The following is a 20,686-nucleotide window of genomic DNA, read 5'->3' as shown; positions in this document are numbered from 1 at the left end:
AGAGTGGAAAGTGCAGTCAGTCTGGCTATGTGGTTTTAAGAAACGGATTCCAAAATAACAACCTCCATTAGCACGGTAGGTGGGTATGTATGCAAAGTGATTCCTATTGTCTCAGGGGGAAAAAAAGCTTGTTGGTTTAATGCAGTACTCTAGCTACTCCTTCGTGACTAATTCATAGCTACAAAAACATGGAACTGAAGATGATCTATAAACCTGTTTATATTATCTGCTACGATACCAATGGAAAACTCTTGGGATATGACAGAGAAATAAATTAAAAAAAATAATTACGTGCAACAGCTTGCAAATGCCATAAATAGAAAGAAATTTGTGCTAATCCAAAATCTATTCCATTAAAACAGGATTAAAAAAAAAGATCACTTCACTTCATCAAAACATGAAGGCTGCAGCACAGCGCCTGCTAACGCCACTTACAGTGAAAATAGCCCTCTGTGTTATACCACACTATTAAGGTACACTCCGATATTCTATGGACAATCTTGGAAAGTCATCTATAAAAGTTGGGGTATTAGACCCTTCTGCAGGACAAAGAATATAATCGAACACAGTGAAGAAACTCCCAAGCAGCGTTCTGAGTAAAATCGGGATGTTAGTGGGCAAATCTCCAATACCACTGGAAGCTGGAATGAACTGGGAGAATCCCTTGTGTTAGAAACCTGGGCAGATCTGTAGCAGTTAGATTTGGTGGGAGCATCTCATTGGAGGTGTTCAAGTCTACATTAAATAACGAGATTTAAAAAAAAAGCTTTTAAACATTTAGAAAATCCTTCCACATATATTTATATATGCATGTATTCAATTTGGGTGAACATTATAGCTTTCAATTAAATTGAAACTAACAGCCGAGATATTTGTGTAAGAGCTATTGCATTAAAAAAAAAAAAAAAAAGAAAAAGAAGAAAAAGCCAGTTCTTTCATTTCCTTCTACTGTCACTTAAGGTCTTCAGAGCATTTTGTAAAAAAAGTTTCTTACAGTGTTGATTTGTTTTCTCTTCAAACTTTTAATGACACCATTTTTCCAAAGTGATAAAATGAAAGTTCAGACTGCACACTGAGCACCTCATGCTATACCCAAAATTTATCATACTCCACCTCTGAAAGAAGACTAATTGATACATGTTTTGCACATCAAAGCTTATGCCTTCATGTGGGAAACCTGTAATACAGCCTGAAAAATGAAATACCTTGTTATTTATTCACTGGTAAGCAAAAAGTAAAACCCCACATCACAAAGGTGTGGAAACAGCATACCTTTCTGCTGCTGTGTTCACACATAGTTCCAATAACTGACTTGCATAAAGCCATAGATAAAAATGGGTCAGAAAACAAGCAACACACTGTGTTACCTTTAAGACCTGTCTGCTTAGCAGTGATTAATCAGGGAAGCTTTTCCTTCCTTATCTACTGTGCTCCAATTTGTTCCAAATCACTATTAGACCTTCTTAGTATCTAGCTTGCTCAGATGTAGGAGCATGTGTTGAAGGTTACTTGATCTTCCCAGCAGTCTTAAATTTTACAGTGTGTTGTCCAAAATTAGGCTGTTTAGTGAAATACTAAGTGGAGGTTTTAGCAAAACACATGGTATTCAGTCACCTCGGAATACCATGATATATTCACAGTATGCTACTAAAAAATGGTTTTAAAATGACAGTGCATGAAGCCTCTGATATCCTTTCAGATGGCTTGGAGAAGTAACTGCAGTTTAGCAATGGAGAAAATGAGGTGTTCACACCAAGAAAGGAGTCGGCGCAAGCCTTTGGCTCAGTACTGAGACTTGGCATAGACTGATATGAAGTATTTTTTCACTGATATGAAGTATGTAAATTTTGTATGAAGTATGTATATTTTTTCAATGATATGAAGTATGTAAACATGTCCACAGCACTGACTTTCATTAAAGCATCTCAACAAAGTTTGTAAGAACAAAATCACTTCTGCACTGGGTCAGAGCTAAGCCTATCTAGCTCAGCACATGCCTGGGGTATCTGGTGGTGGACCAAAGCAAGAGCGTAGGAAGATGTTAAGGAACAGGGAGAGCACGCAATCATTTCTCACCACGCTCTCCCAGGCTCCAACAGCTTACAGCTCGGGGACTTCCTGAGCCAGAAGGAAGTCTCTGCACTCCGTTGCTCTCAGTGGATTTTTCTTGCATGATCTGTCCAATCATTGCTTGAACTCAAACAGACTTTTAATCAACAACCCTCTGTGGCAATGAGTTCCAAATTTAAATATATGTTGACTGAACAAACTCCACCTTTTGATTGATTTGGTTCATTTCAGAATCCTTCAGCTTTATAAAGCAAGTACATGTCAGCTAGTGGTATTCCTGTTAAGCATACAAGAACAGGAAGAAGTTAAATGACTTCTCCAAATTCATAGTCAGTGATCGCTACGCACTGAACGCAGAAGTGTTGACTTCCTGGCCAAAGGTTAGACAATACCATTTTCTCAGAGGAATGGTTAATTAACAACAAAACAATCCGAGGAATAATCAGTAAGCTTGTTCATTTGGGAAAGTCACAGATTCAAAAGAGAGAGTGTATTTAATAAAAAATGTGTTGCATTACAAAATATAAAGCAATGATAGTTAATGTCATTTGAAGTCGAACAAAGTTACCATAATAATTGTTGTTCCACTGATGTTTGCTGCCCTAGCCTTCAGTGTACTAACTGAGACCAATGTTTGTAGCCTTGAAGACAGTAAAAATCAGAGGGAAGGACTTAATCTGTATTTCTGACAAAGGTCCAGTTATCAAGGGTATCTAAATGACAACAGGTCTGCAGTTCTAACTAATGACCAGTTCAACACAGGCTCCCAAGTGCCTGACTAGCCCAGGCAATGGAAATGAGGTCGTCGTCCCTGTGGCTACATCTGCAACAAGGGACCTAAGATGCAAGAGACAAGTCAAGAAGTAGACCCATGTGAACCTTATGAGGTTTAACAAAGCCAAGCGCAAAGTCCTATAATTGGGTGGGTGTAACCCCCAGTATCAATACAAGCCGGTGGACGAAGAGATTGAGAGCAGCCCTGCCGAGAAAGACTTGGGGATACTGGTGGATGAAAAGCTGGACATGAGCCAACAATGTGCACTCACAGCCCAGAAAGCCATTCATATTCTGGGCTGCATCGAAAGAAGCGTGGCCAGCAGGATGAGGAAGCTGACTCTGCCCCTCTACTCCCCTCTGGTGAGACTGCACCTGGAATACTGCATCCAGATCTGTAGCTCTCAGCACACGAAAGACATGGACCTGTTCGAGCGGGTCCACAGGAGGGCCACGAAGACGATAAGGGGTCTGGAGCACCTCTCCTATGAGTACAGGCTGAGACAGTTGGGGTTGTTCAGCCTGGAGAAGGGAAGGCTCCAGGGAGACCTTATTGTGGCCTTTCAGTACTTAAAGGGGCTTATAAGAAAGATGGGGACAGACTTTTTAGTAGGGCCTGTTGTGATAGGAAGAGGGGTAATGGTCTTAATCTAAATGAGGGTAGATTCAGACTAGTTATAAGAAAGACATTTTTTGCAATGAGGGTGGTGAAACACTGGAACAAGTTGCCCAGAGAGCTGGTAGATGCCCCATTCCTGGAAATGTTCCAGATCAGGCTGAACAGGAATCTGAGCAACTTGATGTAGATGAAGATGTCCCTGCTTATTGCAGGGGAGGTTGACTAGATGACCTTTAAAGGTCCATTCCAATCCAAATAATTCTAAATTTCTGTAAGTCCTGTTAACATGAACAGTACTTGTGCCTTTGGGAACGTGCAGGTTTTAGTCTTCAAAAGCTCTCAATAGATGGCACTCCCAGAAAACACAAGAAATTTTAACTGAATGAATTCTGAATTTTAAAACCATTTGAAATCATTATTGGTTTAGATTTAAAAAATTGGATTTAAACCTTCCTAGAAAATATTTTTTCCTGTTGTTCTTGACATGTGACTACATTTATACTTAAAGGCACTTGGTTTATAGAGAAACCATAAGGAAACTGAAACAGAAAAGAGAAGGTTTATACTTACTAACGACATTAGCTTGTCCGGTGAAGATGGTGTACTGCAGCTCGTAAGAGACCACACTGAACTCATCATCCGACGTCCAGTGGACAGTAATAGTATCATAAGAAGCTGTACAGAGCTCTTCTCGAATGGTGGGTGGGTTGGGAGCTGTGAGATACAACAGAGGAGGCTTACTGACACAATCAGTAAAATATTTCCTTTCTCAGCTGAGATTAGGGCATCTGATGTATGAGTTTGCAGCTACACCGTCCAACAGACTTTTCAACAACTTTTCACTAATTCCAGTAATAACTTAGTTTATCAATAAATTGTTGCAAAGGAATTCTTTCTATCAATATAACCACCTAGGAACTCCAGATTTGGAAAATATTTTGTATTAAAGTAGCTTTAGTTTCAGTTGCCCTAGCACAAGAGATGTGTTGATGGTCACATTAAACTGTGATTAATTGGGACAACTGACGTGTTATTTTTTCTAGGTTTGTTTCTTACCATCACACTGGAATTATCAAAGTTTCACTGAAACATGTATCAATAGGGAGACTCAACACTCTTCACTGTAGACTTGAAAGAAGTGTTTGCCTAGCCTATCTTACCAGAGATTGGCTAAGTGGTTATTTAAAAAATATAATTTGTGGGAAGTCTCCAAACCCTCATGCTTTCATGCTCAATCTTTTCAAGTTAATTTTAATTTATTTCCTAGCTGTCCTTTCTAATATAGATGCATATAATTTCTGTTGGCTATACAACTCACTTTTTTTCAGCCTTAAGTAAGGAATTCTTGTCATAACTTCATTACTATATGACTATTACAATGTAAACTTCAATGTCATTGGTAATTAAATAATTCTAGACAACAACCCAAACACTTTAATAAAAAGTTGTCCCTCTGGTTGTTTTTTTTTTTTTTTTAATCAACAAACAAGATCTCTCTGTAGCAAGCTATACATTCTTCTCCCATATTAACACACAGGTTTATTTAAGTGAAACTTGAAGCAAACTTCTTAGGTCTAAATTTTCCTCATTTGCATTCTCTACAAAGCCAAGCACCTAAATAAGAAACAAGTGAGTCTTTCTTTCAAAGACTGGTGGGCCTTCCTGCGTACTTGTCTCGGTGGGAGCCTCATTCCTAATCATCTTCCCTACATGCCATCATCATGCAAAAAAAAAATATAAAATCTTTGTGCTTAACACTGTTCCTTCCAGCTGTCACAGAGTGAGGAAGGAGGGCACTCAAGCTGAAACAACCATAATACGTCTGAATTGAAGGAAAAGGAAGGCAACTCTGAACGGTATTTTTGCTGTCATCTCTTTAACTTCTGTTAGCCACAAATAATAGCCTCAACAAAAAGTCCCTTCCTCCTTTACTTTTGCAACAACTTATTTTTATGAAACATCTATTTTACTTTCCATTAAGAATTTGTATAGTTCATATCCCTGGTTTACTGATGTATGTTCCCAAGGATTAAAGTGCAGCCGCATTTCCAAACAGTCTCTTTTAACCAAGGGACATAAGGAAACGTTCAAATGTGATATGACTGTGATTTGTGATGCTCTAAATATTGTAGCACGGAAGCTTACCAATGACTTTTTTTTTTTTTCTCAGCAGAGGAACTCTTGGGACAGATGGGTATTAATAGAGAGAGAGAGAAATGAACTAAAATAAGAACAGTCATTCGGGAGGGGAACATAAACAAAAGGAAGAGAAAAAAACCCTGCAATCTTCTGGAAAGATTAGTGCTGCAGTTTAGAGGTCGTGTACTAACTGAGGCCAGCTAACCATTGTGAAAGCTATGCAGTACTGCACTGGTTGCACTGGTCTTATCAGCTACATTTCAAAAATGTAATCGGCAAAACAATCTACTGGAGTTCTCTATTTTTATTTTTTTTTTTAGCTGAGGCTTCATTTTCATATTTTGCCTGTCCTTCAAAGGCAAAAAAAAAAAAAGAAATTAATTACAAATATACAAGTGGATCAATTTTTTTGTGTGTGCTAGTATTCAAAGTCATCTTCAGTCACCTCCTGCATCCAACAGAGCAAATCTTTTTGCTTGAGAAATGCACCTGTTATTACTACAACACAGATAATAAATATTAATTTATGGAAAGGAACAATTACTGAAGATTTAATGAACTGTAAACTGCATTTCAATAGCACCTAAGTGTCTTCAAGTCCTTTGAAAATGACAGCCTAAGTTCTCTCTTCATATGCACACCTGGCTGGCCTTATGGCTGGAGATTTACAGGCCTTCATGTAATGAGAATGACAGAAAAAAGAGATTTGACCTGAGCAGGACATCTTTTCTCTTGCTCTTATGATTAACCCACACCTATACTGAGACTATACTGCATGAAACTCAACTCTTCAGCAACACACATTTCATAAACTACTCAGAATAAAACAAAATTTACCCGCTTCTCCTGCAGACAGACAGGGAAGTCTGCATGCAAATGGTTTATTACGACTTTCAAAATAATGTAGAAATCTGACTGCCAAATTCACCATTCCACAGCACATACTCTTTTGGAGAATGTAAGTCCATAATGCAATTGAAAAGACTGACCTTAATTGGTTATCATAGAGCCATAGAATTGTCTAGGTTGGAAGGGACTTTGAAGATCATCAAGTCCAACCATCAACCTAACACCGCCAAAACCACCACTAAATCATGTCCCTAAGAACCACGTCTACCCATCTTTTAAATACCTGGAGGGATGGCGACCCCACCACTTCCCTGGGCAGTCTGTTCCAAAGCGTAACAACCCCTTCTGTGAAGAACTTTTTCCTAATATCCATCCTAAACCTACCCTGGAGTAACTTGAGGCCACTTGCTCTTGTTATCTTCATTATTACATCTGATAGTGTATGATTTGCTTATCAAATTTGCTAGTACTGCTACAGAGCTCTGGTGCCACAGGGAAAGCTCTGCAGAGACTCCAGAGCATCTCAGGGCTGAACCAGCACCTTCCTCCATGGGGTGTACTCCACCACTGCTGAGGAAGCGGAAGCCCAGCATGCTTCCAGCACAGCAGTGGAGGACACAAAGCCTCGTATCCACCCTTTGGTGCTGTTTCCCAGTGGAGAAGCAGTGATTGCCCATGAGCCCTTCCTGCCCATTCAGGGTGAGGTTAGAGCACTGACTCACAACAGCAACGAGTGACGTTTGACAGCTGATACTGTTAATACCTTCAGCTATTGGTAGCCTCCTGTCTACAAAATGCTACCCAATGTCAGGGAGAGCTGAAAAAAATTTGAAGCAGCTCTTGAAAAGCCCAGATTTACAGCCTCGAGCAGTGAGGGAACCTGGAATCAGTGCCAGCAGACTTAGCAAAACACAATGAAAGCTGCAGCGGTTTAAGGAATTGCTTCCTAACATCTACAGCTCTCCTTGGTCATGGGGAGGCAATCTTCACAGCGGACCAGTGCAAACATCTGGGAGTGGTAACTGCTTCAGTCGCATTGACTTTCATCCACCTGCATTCATGAATCAACAGTCTCTGACAAGAATGAAATCATTGCTGAAGGCTGTTTTAGTTCATTTGTGTGACTTCAACTCAAAAGTGAGCAGGCACACTTAAATAGTCAGGAACCACACCTGAAGTGCCTGAAAGGCAATAAATAATATTAGAAAAGCAGTTTCTTAAATTTGTTCCCAGACGTAACTGACCTTGTGAGTATACCTACTCCCTTTCAACTGGTTTAGTCTAATCCACTTTCTGTTCAATGTCATCTGTGTGGCATTTACTTTGAAGCAGACCGGAAGCACTTACATGGTCCATACACCTGAGAGGCAGTTTAGGGGAACTGCCATCCCTCATTGGTGAATCTTGGCATGAATGCAGTGGCTCCTGGGTGAATGTTGAGACTATTTCTAGATCCTTTCATCTCAAGGTCACAGAGATTGACTAAAACAACCTCAACTTGCTTTTGTTTGCTTGGTCTCCACCTCCCCGGCATGGGGTAATTGACTTTGTAAGGATTCCTTCCTGATTTTGATACTGAGTAAAAAACGAAGATCTAAGCCTCCTCCTTGACTCAGTGGTCCTAGAAACATCGATATTGCTGGTATGAACATGAAGGAGTTGAGGAAGCTGCTTTGAACCTCTCTCAGCTGTTCATTACTGGCTCCATGGTGTACCGTGACACTAGACTGAACCAGCATGCAGGAACCTGAAAGGCACAGTTACATCAGATGTGGATACAAATTTGATGTGTTAGTAACGTGCCATGTATGAGTTGGCATCAAGAGGTCAATCATACAACTATGTAGACATAGTCTACAGAACTGTTCAAAAACGACAGAATGAGAAGAGATGACACCTGAAGCATGAGACTAGCTGGCTGGATGTGGTTTTTGATCTTTTAATACTGAAAGAGTTAAGAGGAAAGACAAGTTGTGAAGGGTTTCCAGTATTAAGTTGGTTTTGTGTGAAAAAACTGCTGGTATATGCTTGGCGATGCATATTTCTTAGTACAGTCATAGCTAAAGTGATGGATGAAGAAAATGTATCGTTGTTTCAGATGAGATTTCTGAAGCAGGGCAAATTATAAGGTCAAAGAATAGATGATCCTGCAATTGATTTCAAAGTATTAAGACACTGAACAAGTATTTTTGATTCACAATGGATAGAAAAAGTCCTTATGCTAGTAATATTGTGCAGAGAGTTTGCAAGTCATATGCATTGCCTGGATTTATCAAGATACATGTTTAGAAAAAGATGAGTTCCAGATGAAAAGCTTGAGCAACTGGCAAGATAAGAAAGCTTTCAAAAGATATCAAGGCTGTATATACATAGGATAGAACAGTCAGAGGAAGATTAAGGATATTGTTTTACTATACTGAGCTTGACATCTCAATGTCTGGCTGGCAACTTTCAGAGATATCAGAGATTTTCATTTGGATAGCAGAAGCTTCGGACAGACAGTTGTGTAAATGATAAGCACAAACTAGTTAAATTTATATTTGTGAAAGAAACAGCATAGGAAGAAAGAAAGACGCAAACTTCAAGGTGCCACATAGAAAACCAGGGTTGGGGAGGTGGAGGGTGAAGAAGATCTGACAATTAGTACACTGGGAAGAACCAAGGGAGAAGAAAATCTCCAGAAGACAACCAAGGTCAATTGCTTTGAAGGGAACTGACAGCAAACAGAATGAAGCTGGAATTTGGGCTTTGACATTTTGTTCAGAAGGAGTACAGACAACTGATATAATATAGGATTCTTCACTTGATTCAGAACACAGATGTGCCACTAGGGCTTACAAGTGGTCTTCATTTTACTTAACTGTGAAACAAGATAAAAGTAAAGCCCAATTCACTCTGTCACAGAGTTTTCAGTTTAAGATCTATGAAGATTCCATTCATCAATCCGAAAGGGGTAAAATAAAATAAATCTTCCTTTAGAGTTTCTGAACAATAGAGAATAATCAAGTGCATTTGACTCTTGGGACTATACATATACACATATATACTACATATATACATATATTTATATAAACATATTTTAACTGTCCACATAAGTTGTATTTTATGCTCAGATAATTTGGACATGTGTTTTGAATTTTGCCATTGCAACCATATGCTATTTATTAATGTGAAGAAAAATAGTACAAAGACAGAGCCAGCTAAAACTGTTCTTCACTGGGCATCAAGGGCAAGGATAAAAATGGTAATTAGGAAAAAACATCTAAACTGCTTGATAGAGTTGCAAGTTCCCTTAGACTGCATTGTAAGCAATTTTTCAAGACTGTGGATGATGTAGGAAGAAGGCAGAGGAGCTGTGTAAATGGCACAGCCAACATGGTGGATGCAGAAAGGATCTTTGTGGCATCGTACCCTGTATCAAGACTACCCTTCATTTTGGTATAGATACAACCTTTTCTGCAGTGCACAGCAATTAGGCTGGTACTATTGACATGGGATGTGCAAAGGGGAGAAGGCATGGGGAGAGCAGGAGAAATAGGCACCTCCAGAATGGAGTCAACTGACTGATACATATGCCTTAAAATGAAGTGGTTATTCCTCTTTGACTATAAAGGAAGCTGAGGCTGAATATTTTACAGCTAGATTCCTTGGTTAGGGCAAATGAGCCTGGCTTTTTCTTAATCCTTCCTTTCATTTCCTTGTCTTTTTATAATTTTTGGGGGGGATCCTCAACATGGTGGCAAAATTGCAGCAGACTTTGGGGAGAGTCAGACACCATAACATTGCACTGGTACTGTATAAAAACTTCAAATGACTCTCACCACATTATTATTCTGCATTATTTAGTTGAGTATGTGTTGAATACTGATTGCATTCACCTATCACACAGTGATACAGAAATTCCCTGCAGATTAAAGCTCTCCTTCAGATATAGCAAGAACCCCACAGGTCTCCAAGGCAATGGTGGTGCTGTCCTGTGCATGCAGACAGCCTTGTTCTTTCCAGTATTAATCTGTTCACTTATTCATAGAATCATAGGACAGTTTGGGTTGGAAGGGACCTTTAAAGGTCATCTAGTCCAACGCCCTGCAATGAGCAGGGACATCTTCAACTAGATCAGGTTGCTCAGAGCCCTGTCCAACCTGACCTGGCATGTTTTCAGCGATGGGGCATCTACCAGCTCTCTGGGCAACTTGTTCCAGTGTTTCACCACCCTCATTGCAAAAAATGTCTTTCTTATGAGTAGTCTGAATCTACCCTCATTTAGTTTAAAACCATTACCCCTCTTCCTACCACAACAGGCCCTACTAAAAAGTCTGTCCCCATCTTTCTTATAAGCCCCCTTTAAATATTGAAAGGCCACAATAAGGTCTCCCTGGACCCTTCCCTTCTCCAGGCTGAACAACCACAACTCTCTCAGCCTTTCCTTTGAAGAAAGCCAGAAGCCAGCCCTCTGCATGGAAATGATCCAGTGATGAGGAGACTCTGAGCTCTCACATTCTTCTGAAATAGCATGGGTGTATCTCTTGCAAGCCAGGCTAAGAGAATGGGCCCAGGAAGTGTTTTCAAGTGCTTGCCTAATAGTGTTTTGTGCCTTCATTGCAAATTCTCGCTGTTAACAGCAGATGCTTAAAGACCCTGAAAAATGAAAACCTACCCCATGTCTCTTCTGTTTTCAATTGAACTGGAATGAATTGTTCTAATTCTGGCATTGAAATCAAAACATCCTAAATTACAGTAATTTGTTTCTCTTTGTGAGTCATTATATACTCTGAGATCGCACATTACTCAGGCCTTCAGTAAGAGTCTAATCCTGTGGGCTCTTCAGGCCAAAGCTCTCAGTTAAACGAGCTGGGGCTCTGCAGAGAACCCATCCCACACCCCAGACACAGAGAGGTCCTCGGGTTCTGTGATGGGGGAAATACACAGTATCACCGGCATGAGAAAACATCTTTCATTGCTGAGCCCCTGATGTTGATTGCTTGAACAGCTTCTGGTTGCTCTTGGGAAACCTGCCAGGCTGCAATCTGCTGCAGCAAGGAGGCAGCCCCAAGGGAGAGGGCAACACGTGGAGCATCCGTTCCCCAGGAAATGGGATCTGGTCCCCACTCTCCCTCCTCTGTCCGCTCCAGGCTGACCTCCAGCTGTTCTGTCATTTCACTCTGCTTCGGTGGCTTTTAACCATTTCCCACTCCCACTTATCCACATCCTGGTGGGGAGGAATGCAAGGAGACAAGGTAGGAAATGTATTCCAGGTGTGCTCTGTAGCACCTAATGCTTCCTGAGGCATTCTAGGGCTGCCGGGGGCAATGTATTCAGGATTAAGAGGGAGAGTGTATTGGATTTACGTGACAAGATTTTGGTAGCAGTTGGGCTGCAGGGGTCACTTCTGTGAGAAAAGACCATGAGCTGACCCCATGTCAGACACAGCCAGTTCTAAGACAGACCTGCTGCTGCCCAAAGTTGAGCCCACCACTGACACTGGTAGTGCCTTTGTGACAACATATCTAAGAAAGTGTAAAAAAGGCTGCACAGCAGCTGGGAGAGAGAGGAGTGAGAAAATGTGAGAGAAACAGCCCTGCAGACACCAAGGTCAGTGAAGAAGGAGGGGGAGGAGGTGCTCCAGGCACTGGAGCAGAGATTTCCCTTGCAGCCTGTGGAGAAGACCATGGTGACACAGGTTGCCCTCCTGCAGCCCATGGAGGACTACAGTGGAGCATATATCCACACTGCAGCCTGTGGAAGACCCACACTGGACCAGGTGGATATGCCCTGAAGGAAGCTGCAGCCTGTGGAGAGGAGCCCACGCAGGAGCAAGTTTTTTGGCAGGCAGCACAGCCCATGGGGGACCCACAATGGAGTAGTTCATTCCTGAAGGACTGTACCCCATGGAAAGGACCCATACTGAAGCAGTTCTTGGAGAACTGCAGCCTGTGGGAAGGACCCATGTTGGAGAAGTTTGTCAAGAACTGCATCTCATGGGAGGAAGCTCATGACTGAGAAGGGGAAGAGTATGAGGAGGAACGAGCGGCAGAGATGACGTGATGAAATAACCACAACCCCCATCCCTCGACCCCCTGTGCCACTTGGGGGGAGGAGGTAGAAGAGTTGGCAGTGAAGTTGAGCCCAAGAAGAAGGATGAGGTGGGGGAAAGTGTTTTCAGGTTTGTTTTTATTTCTTAGTATCCTACTCTTACAATTAATTGGCAATAAATTACATTAATCTTCCCCAAGTTGAGTCTGTAGCAGTAATTACTGAGCGATTTCCTTGTCTTTATCTCAACCCACAAGCTTTTCATCTTATTTTCTCCTCCTGTCTTGCTGAGGAGATAGAGTGAGAGAGTGGCTTGGTGGGCACCTGGCAGTCAAACTTAACTGACCACAGAGAGGAATGAAGAAAATCCTACCATTACTGTTTTATAAGGAACATAGTAGCAGCTTGAGAAAAAAAATTACCTGTAAGGTAATCAAGGCATTCCAACAACTTTTTCTCCCGGGTAAAATCAAGCGCGAAAGTATCAAAAGTATCGTTGAGATTAATTTCGGGAATTAGAACCTGGGAGGATGCAGTTGCCATGGAAACCCTATAATGAAAAGAAAAATTCTTTTAGCACGCAAGACAATAACTTTCACATCAAGGTAGGAGCTGATCATTATGATCGTTATCACTTCTCAAAAAGCTTGACAAAAACTTTTACATGTATTTTTGTTATATGGTTTAAGTTAAAAGCTTCTCCTGCCACTTTTATTTTTGCGAGTAAAGTCTCTGGTAAAAATCTCTCATCACTTAGCTTTTGCCTAACATGCAGCGTCAGATAAGTTTTTAACAAAATATTCATTAAACAACAATATACTTTGAATTGTTCTTTCTAGTCACCCATTGAACCAAAGTAGCAATAGCACCATATTTATATATGTTTTAAGCAATCCTGACAGATGCTGCATCTCTCCCAACCCTTGTTTTCCCAAGCAGTTTCTTGCTCCAGGCATTCCTTGGCACTGCTGTCCCAAGGGCTCGGTGCAGCTCCCCACACCTCCTCAGCTGTTCAGCACAGCCCACTGCTGTTAACTTCAAAAAGCACAGGGGAGAGATAAAACAAACAGATGTCAACACAGCTTATTTTGAAAGGCTTTTCCCTGCAAAGCATGTGTGAATACTTACTTTTCCTCCAAAACGGAAAAGTTTCCTTGCCTACCTCATTTCGGGAGCTACATCCACTTCTTGTCTGTCCAGACATACTAATAGAGAGAGATGAGCTTTCACAAGTAAACTGCCATCCGGATGTATCTTTCAGATCCTTCAGCTTGATATCTCAAAATACGTGTTACTGGAGAGCTGGATACTGGATATGTTTACAGAAAGTTTGGTCTGTTTAAGCAAAGAGGTTATTAAACCTCTTTTGTTAATTGTTTGAGTTTGGAGGCAAACACACAACCATGCACACAAGGTATGTCAGTTATCTGTCATTCATGACACCTGTCAGATCAAAACATTTTGATTGCTTCAATTAACAGTTTCCCAAATGTGAGTATTTCTCTCTAGACGTGACTCAAATGGCTCCAGGCCAAATGCTTACTAAAAACTATATTTTCATATATTTCTTGTGTAGTATTTTAGGAAAATGCAGTCAGGAAAGTCACAAACCGAGCTGCACGTCTCATTGTCTTCAGCAGAGATTTCAAAAGCTGAGCTCAGGAGGTTGCCTAGTCAATAATTCACGTTACACAGTTTTTATCACTATTTCTCTTGCAACTGTAGTTGCAGAACTTAGTTTAAAGTAGAACCTAGTAGACATGGTTTTTTTTTAGTGCCTTTTCCACCATGTACTTAGAGGAAAAATTCGCTGAGCTGTTTCCCTTCTTTTTTTTTTTTTTCTCTCCCACCCCCCAGTAATTCATCTGCAATCACACTATGGTGTTTTGTATCTAGTAGGAAAAAAAGACATGCATTTCATGTAGGGCCTGTGTTAGGGCAAACACCTCTACAAAATTAACAATGGTTTTACTAAGAAACCAGCAAGCAGGTATCCAAGATGAAGAGCTTCTTTGAATACCTCCATAAAGCACATATTTATTGTGAAGAAGACCATATCACCAGACCCTTTTGGACTTTGTCTGTGGCTATGCAAAGGACTCACTGTGAGTACGTGTGTTAAAGTCAGTTTTCAGTGAGCTCAACAGTTCGCAGTCTCCCACACCATGTCATCATATTAGGTTGAGAGGAGTGAATTTCCTCTTGTACTTCCCCTTGCCCTATCTAACCCCATGCTTGGCTGGAAAGGATTTTTCTAGGATAAATGCTTTTCACCCACTGTAAATAATATACGACCTAGATCATTGTAGTGTGTGTAATGTCTTTGCTATACATAGTTACCTGTTGTGCTTACAGCAGAGAATATCATACTGCCATTACTTTGAAATATGTGCATGAAGAAATGCAACAACCATAATTTCAGGGGACTGTTTTAGCTGCTGGAGCTCAGGGCCCTGGTGAGACTGTTACATGAGCAGTCTAGAAGCAAATGAAATATTGCTGACCACGTGAGAACTCAGACTTACTTACGGGGAACAATTTATTAATCAGATTTAGCCTCTTTTTCCACTTGCAATTTGTCTGCAAGCACTTGGTGGTTTTTACCCCTCAGCTTTATTCACTGCTTGAAATGATTTTCAGGGCGTTCACAGCCATCTCATTACAGACGGCGATCTGTGATAGCCAAGAATTAGATTTGATTGAGCACATATTTCAGCTGGCCTCATTTCTGCTCTCCGACTGTCACTCCTGTGACCGTATTTATGATGTAACTGTTCATGTTTACAAGGTGAAAACGGAGCTTCTCTCAACATTCTCTGGTAGTCAGTTAAAAAGCTTTGTGTCCCCACAGGTTCTGCCCTCCTGCTTGTTCCACCAAATACTGAAAAAAGGCCAGACCCTCACCTTCAGCTTTTTGCTCATGATACTCATGTGATAGTTTTAGTATTGTTTTCAGCTGGGAAATAAAAAGTGCCAGAATGTAGCTTGATGAGAGAATATAAACCAGGGTCTGAGCCTGACAGATCAAACCTAATCCATTGACTTGCTTCGCCTTGCCTTGCCTTTCTCAACGGATTGTCGGTTCTCTGCACCTATAACGAGCAACCCAGTGTTGCTGGCTTACTTATAAATTGATTAAATAGCTTTGGTGAAGCCTGATATTTAGTGAATCTACATACAGCACTCCAAGGTAAGTGAAAGACTTAAAAATTAATAAAAGGAGGGAATTTCATGCTTTGGATAAGGTGACAATTAGCTGCAAAATGTGAAGATATAATGTGAACCCAGAGATTAAAACTAGCTGAATAAATGAGCATGCTTTTTAATAGTTTTCTTCTTCATTGTCCAGATACGTTCTCCTTTTTTTCTGTTTCTCTGACTGAGGGCTAAACAGAGGATAATTCCAACAGAAATCTTTTTTCATCAGAAAATACTGCTGAAATTCAGTGGAAGAGTTTCAGTATTCACAGTGTTGCACTGAAAACCAGACCAAATTTTCTGACAGCCCAGTTTCCTAGAAAGACTTGCTCCCTTGTCTTTGGGTCCTTGATATGTCCGAAATGGAAAAGAAGCTAGGATCCTGGAAGTAGTAGAAATTCCAGGGTCCCAACACAGTAGCTGCCATAACTTCCAGACACCCAGGCTGTTGAATCTCCAACTCTTTGAGCAGGCTACCTCAGAAATGCATGCTGCGGGTTCCCAGAGTTACACATTTTGTTACCTTGCTGCTTGCTATTTTGTGAAGAATCTGAATCCATTAAGATCATTCCAAATTTCTTCTAAAGAATATACTTGCTGCTTGATTTCTTTCTCAATCTCAAAATTTTTCATGAAGTAGAAAATTGCTTAGTAGGAAAAAAGCCTCCAGAAATCTTTCTTTTTCAGTGTGTGTAGCACCGGACATCTGTTTGGAAACCATGCTACCTCCTTCATTTGTGCACGCTATTACTGTTATAACTCTTATTTTGCATTCTTTTACGACTGCTCCTCTTTTCAAAGGGATGTTTTAATTTATCATTACAGTAAGGTCCTTCTCAGTCTGGTACAGCACAAAGTAGAGTTTTGGTGGAATGTGTCAATTCGCCACCCCCCTCTCTTTGACCACATTTGTGGTGGGACAAGACAATATGACAACTATGACAACCCATCTGCCTTAAACTGAGGTTTTTCTGTTTATCGAGAGGAATGTCTTCTTTACCTTTCAGTGATATTTTTAGCAGTTTGCAGGAAGCGAGCGTGATCGTTCTCCTTCAGCGACTGCTCAGCCTGAGAGATGAGGGATGTCGAGCGCTCAATGCACTGTTTGCAGTTCGCAATCTGCTGAGCCAGTTTTCTCAACCTCACCACCTTGAGTGGAAACATAAGAAAGCAGTCACATCTCTAAGGTCACAAATCATGATTGCATTTGCACTTCCAAGGCAAAGCTGGAATGCAAAGAGGGAGTTAAGATGAATGGCTTCACTGACAAGAGCTTTTTTCACACTAGCTTGATGGTGAGCCCTTTCCACTAGCCACGTAACATTTTTAATAAGGGGACAGGCACAGCCTTTCTGCCTCAATATTTTCCACATGGAAAACAACAGGGGAGAGCCAAAACAAGCACAGCTGGCCTATTTTCCAACAGAAGAAACGTCATTTCCTGGTAATTTCTGCCTACGTGATAACTAAGGGTTATTTAGATAGCCATTTCCCTGAATGATGAGATCTGTGTTAAAGGCATCTTATAGATTAACTGCTTTTTTCCTATCGCTGAGGTTTTTCATTAAAAATAATCTGAAAACAAAACTTTGCAGGAAAAGACTGCTCAGTTCTACTAACAATGCATGCCTGCCCTTTTCCTCATGTGCCTTTAGTCAAACAGGGTGTTTTGCTGTTGAATATTTTTAACTGGGCCAAAGCACAGTAGTGCTGGAGAGCTGATTATTATTACTGCAAACATATGTGCTGGAGATAAACACAGTAGATGTGACCATATTCATTAGCTGAAAGGTTAGGGAGGGGCACCGTCAATCCTCCATTTAAAGACAATGTTGGCTAACAAAACTCTTAGTTCCTGAAAGGTCTGGGAGTCCTTCCCCTTGTTATCGCATCAGGATCATAGTTTGAGCAGGAATAAGAAATAGGAAGGAAATGAAATAATTCTGGAGTTTAGAAAGGCATTAGGACCCAGTTACATGCAAAAGGAGTGGATTGACAGAAATATCCAAACTTATAATCAAGATAACATTCCCAATCTCAGCAATTAGGGCACGAGCTATGAAGTTGCTGAGTTGAATTTCAGATATGTTGAAATCCAAATGAACGGAAAGTTTTCTACTTCATTGGAAGCACAGCTGGTCTTGCTGCATAGAGAAACGGAGTTGAAACAATAATGCAGAAGACCATATTTTCCATACTGAAGGGAATTATAGTTTGTTAACAGTATGAGAAAATTCAGGTTCTGTCACACAATGTACAGGACCTGTGGTTTCAAACATGCTTAAGTCAGCCCTTGCCTACAGGCTTTTTATTTCAAGTTAATTGGAATATCTTGACAGCCACATGAACCATTTAACCTGCTCTTGACTTTATTCCTTTCCTGAGCATTTCCCACACAAGAAGAGTTTATATTTGACTTAGTTAGTTTAGCAGTTAAAGAGTAAACACCATGTACCTAGAAAATAAGAATGTTAATTCAACCTTAATGTGTTTCTGAGTTAACAGGTAGCTAGCAAAATGTGTTGAAACCTGAATATCGGAGATTTTTCCTGCTCAATATGTTTGTCACTAATAATTATTGTATCACAGTAATTAGAAAAACACATTTCATTTAATTTCCTGCGTGTTTTTGAATTTTTGAAGTTAGACTTTCTATTCTCAAGAATGACAATGACTGAAAAAAATTCTCTATGTGATAGTATTTTAATAAATAATTAATGTATCTAGACTAAAATATTAATGTAGTTAATTTCTAGCCAGAAAACCAAATGTTGTGACACTTTGTGAAAGTGAAAACTTTGGGCGAAACACTGTCAGACATAGAACACAGTGAAGGAACCATTAATTAGTCATTATTTTATTATCATTTACTGTTGGTGACATCATTTATGTGCTTATCCTTAAAAATCATAATCATGGAACTCTATGATCTTCAAGGTCCTTTCCAATATAAACCATTCTATGGGTAGTAAGAGAAATGCCAATTAGATTGTTGAGGTCTGGTATACTAATCCTGATACGTTTCATTCCTAGTACTACATAAGGGCTTTCATAAATTTGTATTAACAGTACCTGAGGTCAAAAAGCCATAAGCATGACAAAGCAGTGCTGACCTACTTGCGATCTAAAGAAGAAAAGCTTTTACCTTTCCTTCCTTGATTTTGGTTCCAATTATTTGTCGTCTTTGCTGGATTATTTCAATGAGCTGGTCACATTCTTCCATCAGCTTGGTTTCTTGGCGGGATGCATTTACCTGTAAAGCAAACCATTATGATTAGCAAAACCTTTTTTGACATTTTCCTTTTCCTTTTTCTATTTTAAAAGTTGTAATTTCTGAAATGTTGGGTTTGGGTTTTTCTGCTCCTTTCTGTGTATAATCCACATGTTGTTTTCCTTTCCCTGTCTTGGATTATGTGAAATACTGAAACAAGTCTGAATGTCTTGTTTGTAGGAGTTAGGACTTGCAAATAGATACTCATCAGGTATTTCTAACTCCAGTGAGAAAAGCCCGGTCCTGTGAGTACTGAGTGATGTCAGTTACAGTGGATGTCAGTGAGAAGTGAAGACTCTTAACACATTCACAGTTTCAAGCTGTGAATAGGACTGCAGTGAATATTACTGCAAGTAAGAGCACAAGTACAGCCCATCTAGTGCAGTATCCTGTCTGCTGCTAGTTGCCAGCATCTGCTAGTAAAGCATTTTAGGAAGAAATCCCAGCATGTATGATGATTCCCATGAATATTTTCTCATCCTCACACCATTTGCAGCTCAGAGTCTTCTTGAACCAGACACAATTTCTACATCATTACTAAGCCTCTGAAGACTTATCTTCTGTAGATTTATTTAGTCTCTCCTTCAACCCCTGCAAGTTTTAAGTATCCCCTCCATCCTACAGCAATAAGCGCCACAACTTAACTCACAGTCCCTCCTTTAGAGGGATTTGAACCTGTCTCCTTCCAGCTGCATTTAATGATCCCAAGTGCTTTTACTGGAAAGGACAGTGAACGACTGATACCTATCCCCAATCTCCGTGCTGCTTGTGCTTTTATAGACCACTGTTTTGTCCTCTAGAAGGACTTCTTTTCTACATTTGAGGGTCTTAAGTGATTCAGTTTTTCCTTGTATGAAAGCTGTACCATACCTTCAGTCATCCTTGTTTTTCTTCTCTGAAACTTTGCCAGGTCTATCAACTCCTTTTTCACATGGGCTACAGAACTGTACTAACTAGTCAAGGTGCAAACAAACTATGGAGTCATACAGTGGCATGATATGTTCTCTTCTTCATCTGGAAAACTTTCATAATGATTCCTAATGTTTGATTTGCTGAATTTAACACTTGAAAATATTGTTTATTATTTTCATTGTTTGTATAGTGGTTCCTGAAAGATTCATATTAACAAAGATCCAAGTGACATTACCAAGTCATCTGTATCGACTGTCTTTGTTATTACTACTTTGCCTCAGCAATGAATCAGATAGATAGAAAATAATAGCTGTGCTCATGTAGTTTTCTACAGTATTGTCCTGGTTTCAGCTGGGATAGAGTTAATTTTCTTTCTAGTAGCTGCTGTGTTTTGGATTTAGTATACGAATAATGTTGATAACACATATTGGTTTAGTTGTTGCTAAATAATGTTTATATTAGTCAAGGACTTCCCATGGAAGCTGACAGGACAAGCATAGACAGGACAAGCTGGCCAAAGGAATATTCCATACCGTAGACATCATGCTCAGTATATAAATGGGGGTTGGCTGGGGGACAAGAATCCACAATTGCTGCTTGGGATGGGATGGGCAACTGATCATCAGATGGTGAGAGCGACTTGTGTTGTATCACTTTATTTTGTATATTCTTTTACTATTATTATTATTATTAATTTTCCCTCTTCCGTTACTGTTCTTTTAAATTGTCTTTATCTCAACCCACAAGTTTTCTTCCCCTTCCTTATCTCCCTGGTTTCCCTACACTACTGGGGGGAACGAGTGGCTGCATGGTCCTAGTTG

The 20,686-nt window shown here is 40.2% G+C and overlaps 1 protein-coding gene across 1 annotated transcript in view; it reads right to left on the bottom strand.

The window, feature by feature from the left end:
• Positions 1–20,686, bottom strand: part of MID1 (midline 1) — a gene marked incomplete at its 3' end in the record, with an annotated part of 117,279 nt that overhangs the window by 10,516 nt on the left and 86,077 nt on the right. Inside the window, exons 5-8 of the mRNA XM_082497104.1 lie at positions 18,828–18,935; positions 16,683–16,831; positions 12,907–13,034; positions 4,034–4,177 (exon numbers count right to left, since the gene is read on the bottom strand). Coding sequence (XP_082353230.1) covers positions 4,034–4,177; positions 12,907–13,034; positions 16,683–16,831; positions 18,828–18,935 — 529 coding nt within the window. The remainder of the gene's footprint in view (positions 1–4,033; positions 4,178–12,906; positions 13,035–16,682; positions 16,832–18,827; positions 18,936–20,686) is intronic.

This window comes from Vanellus vanellus (genome assembly GCF_965231255.1).
Source record: "Vanellus vanellus genome assembly, chromosome: 1".
In the NCBI taxonomy this organism is placed as follows: domain Eukaryota; kingdom Metazoa; phylum Chordata; class Aves; order Charadriiformes; family Charadriidae; genus Vanellus; species Vanellus vanellus.
Note: the sequence above shows the minus strand (reverse complement) of the source record. Positions and strands in the feature narration are given on the sequence as shown.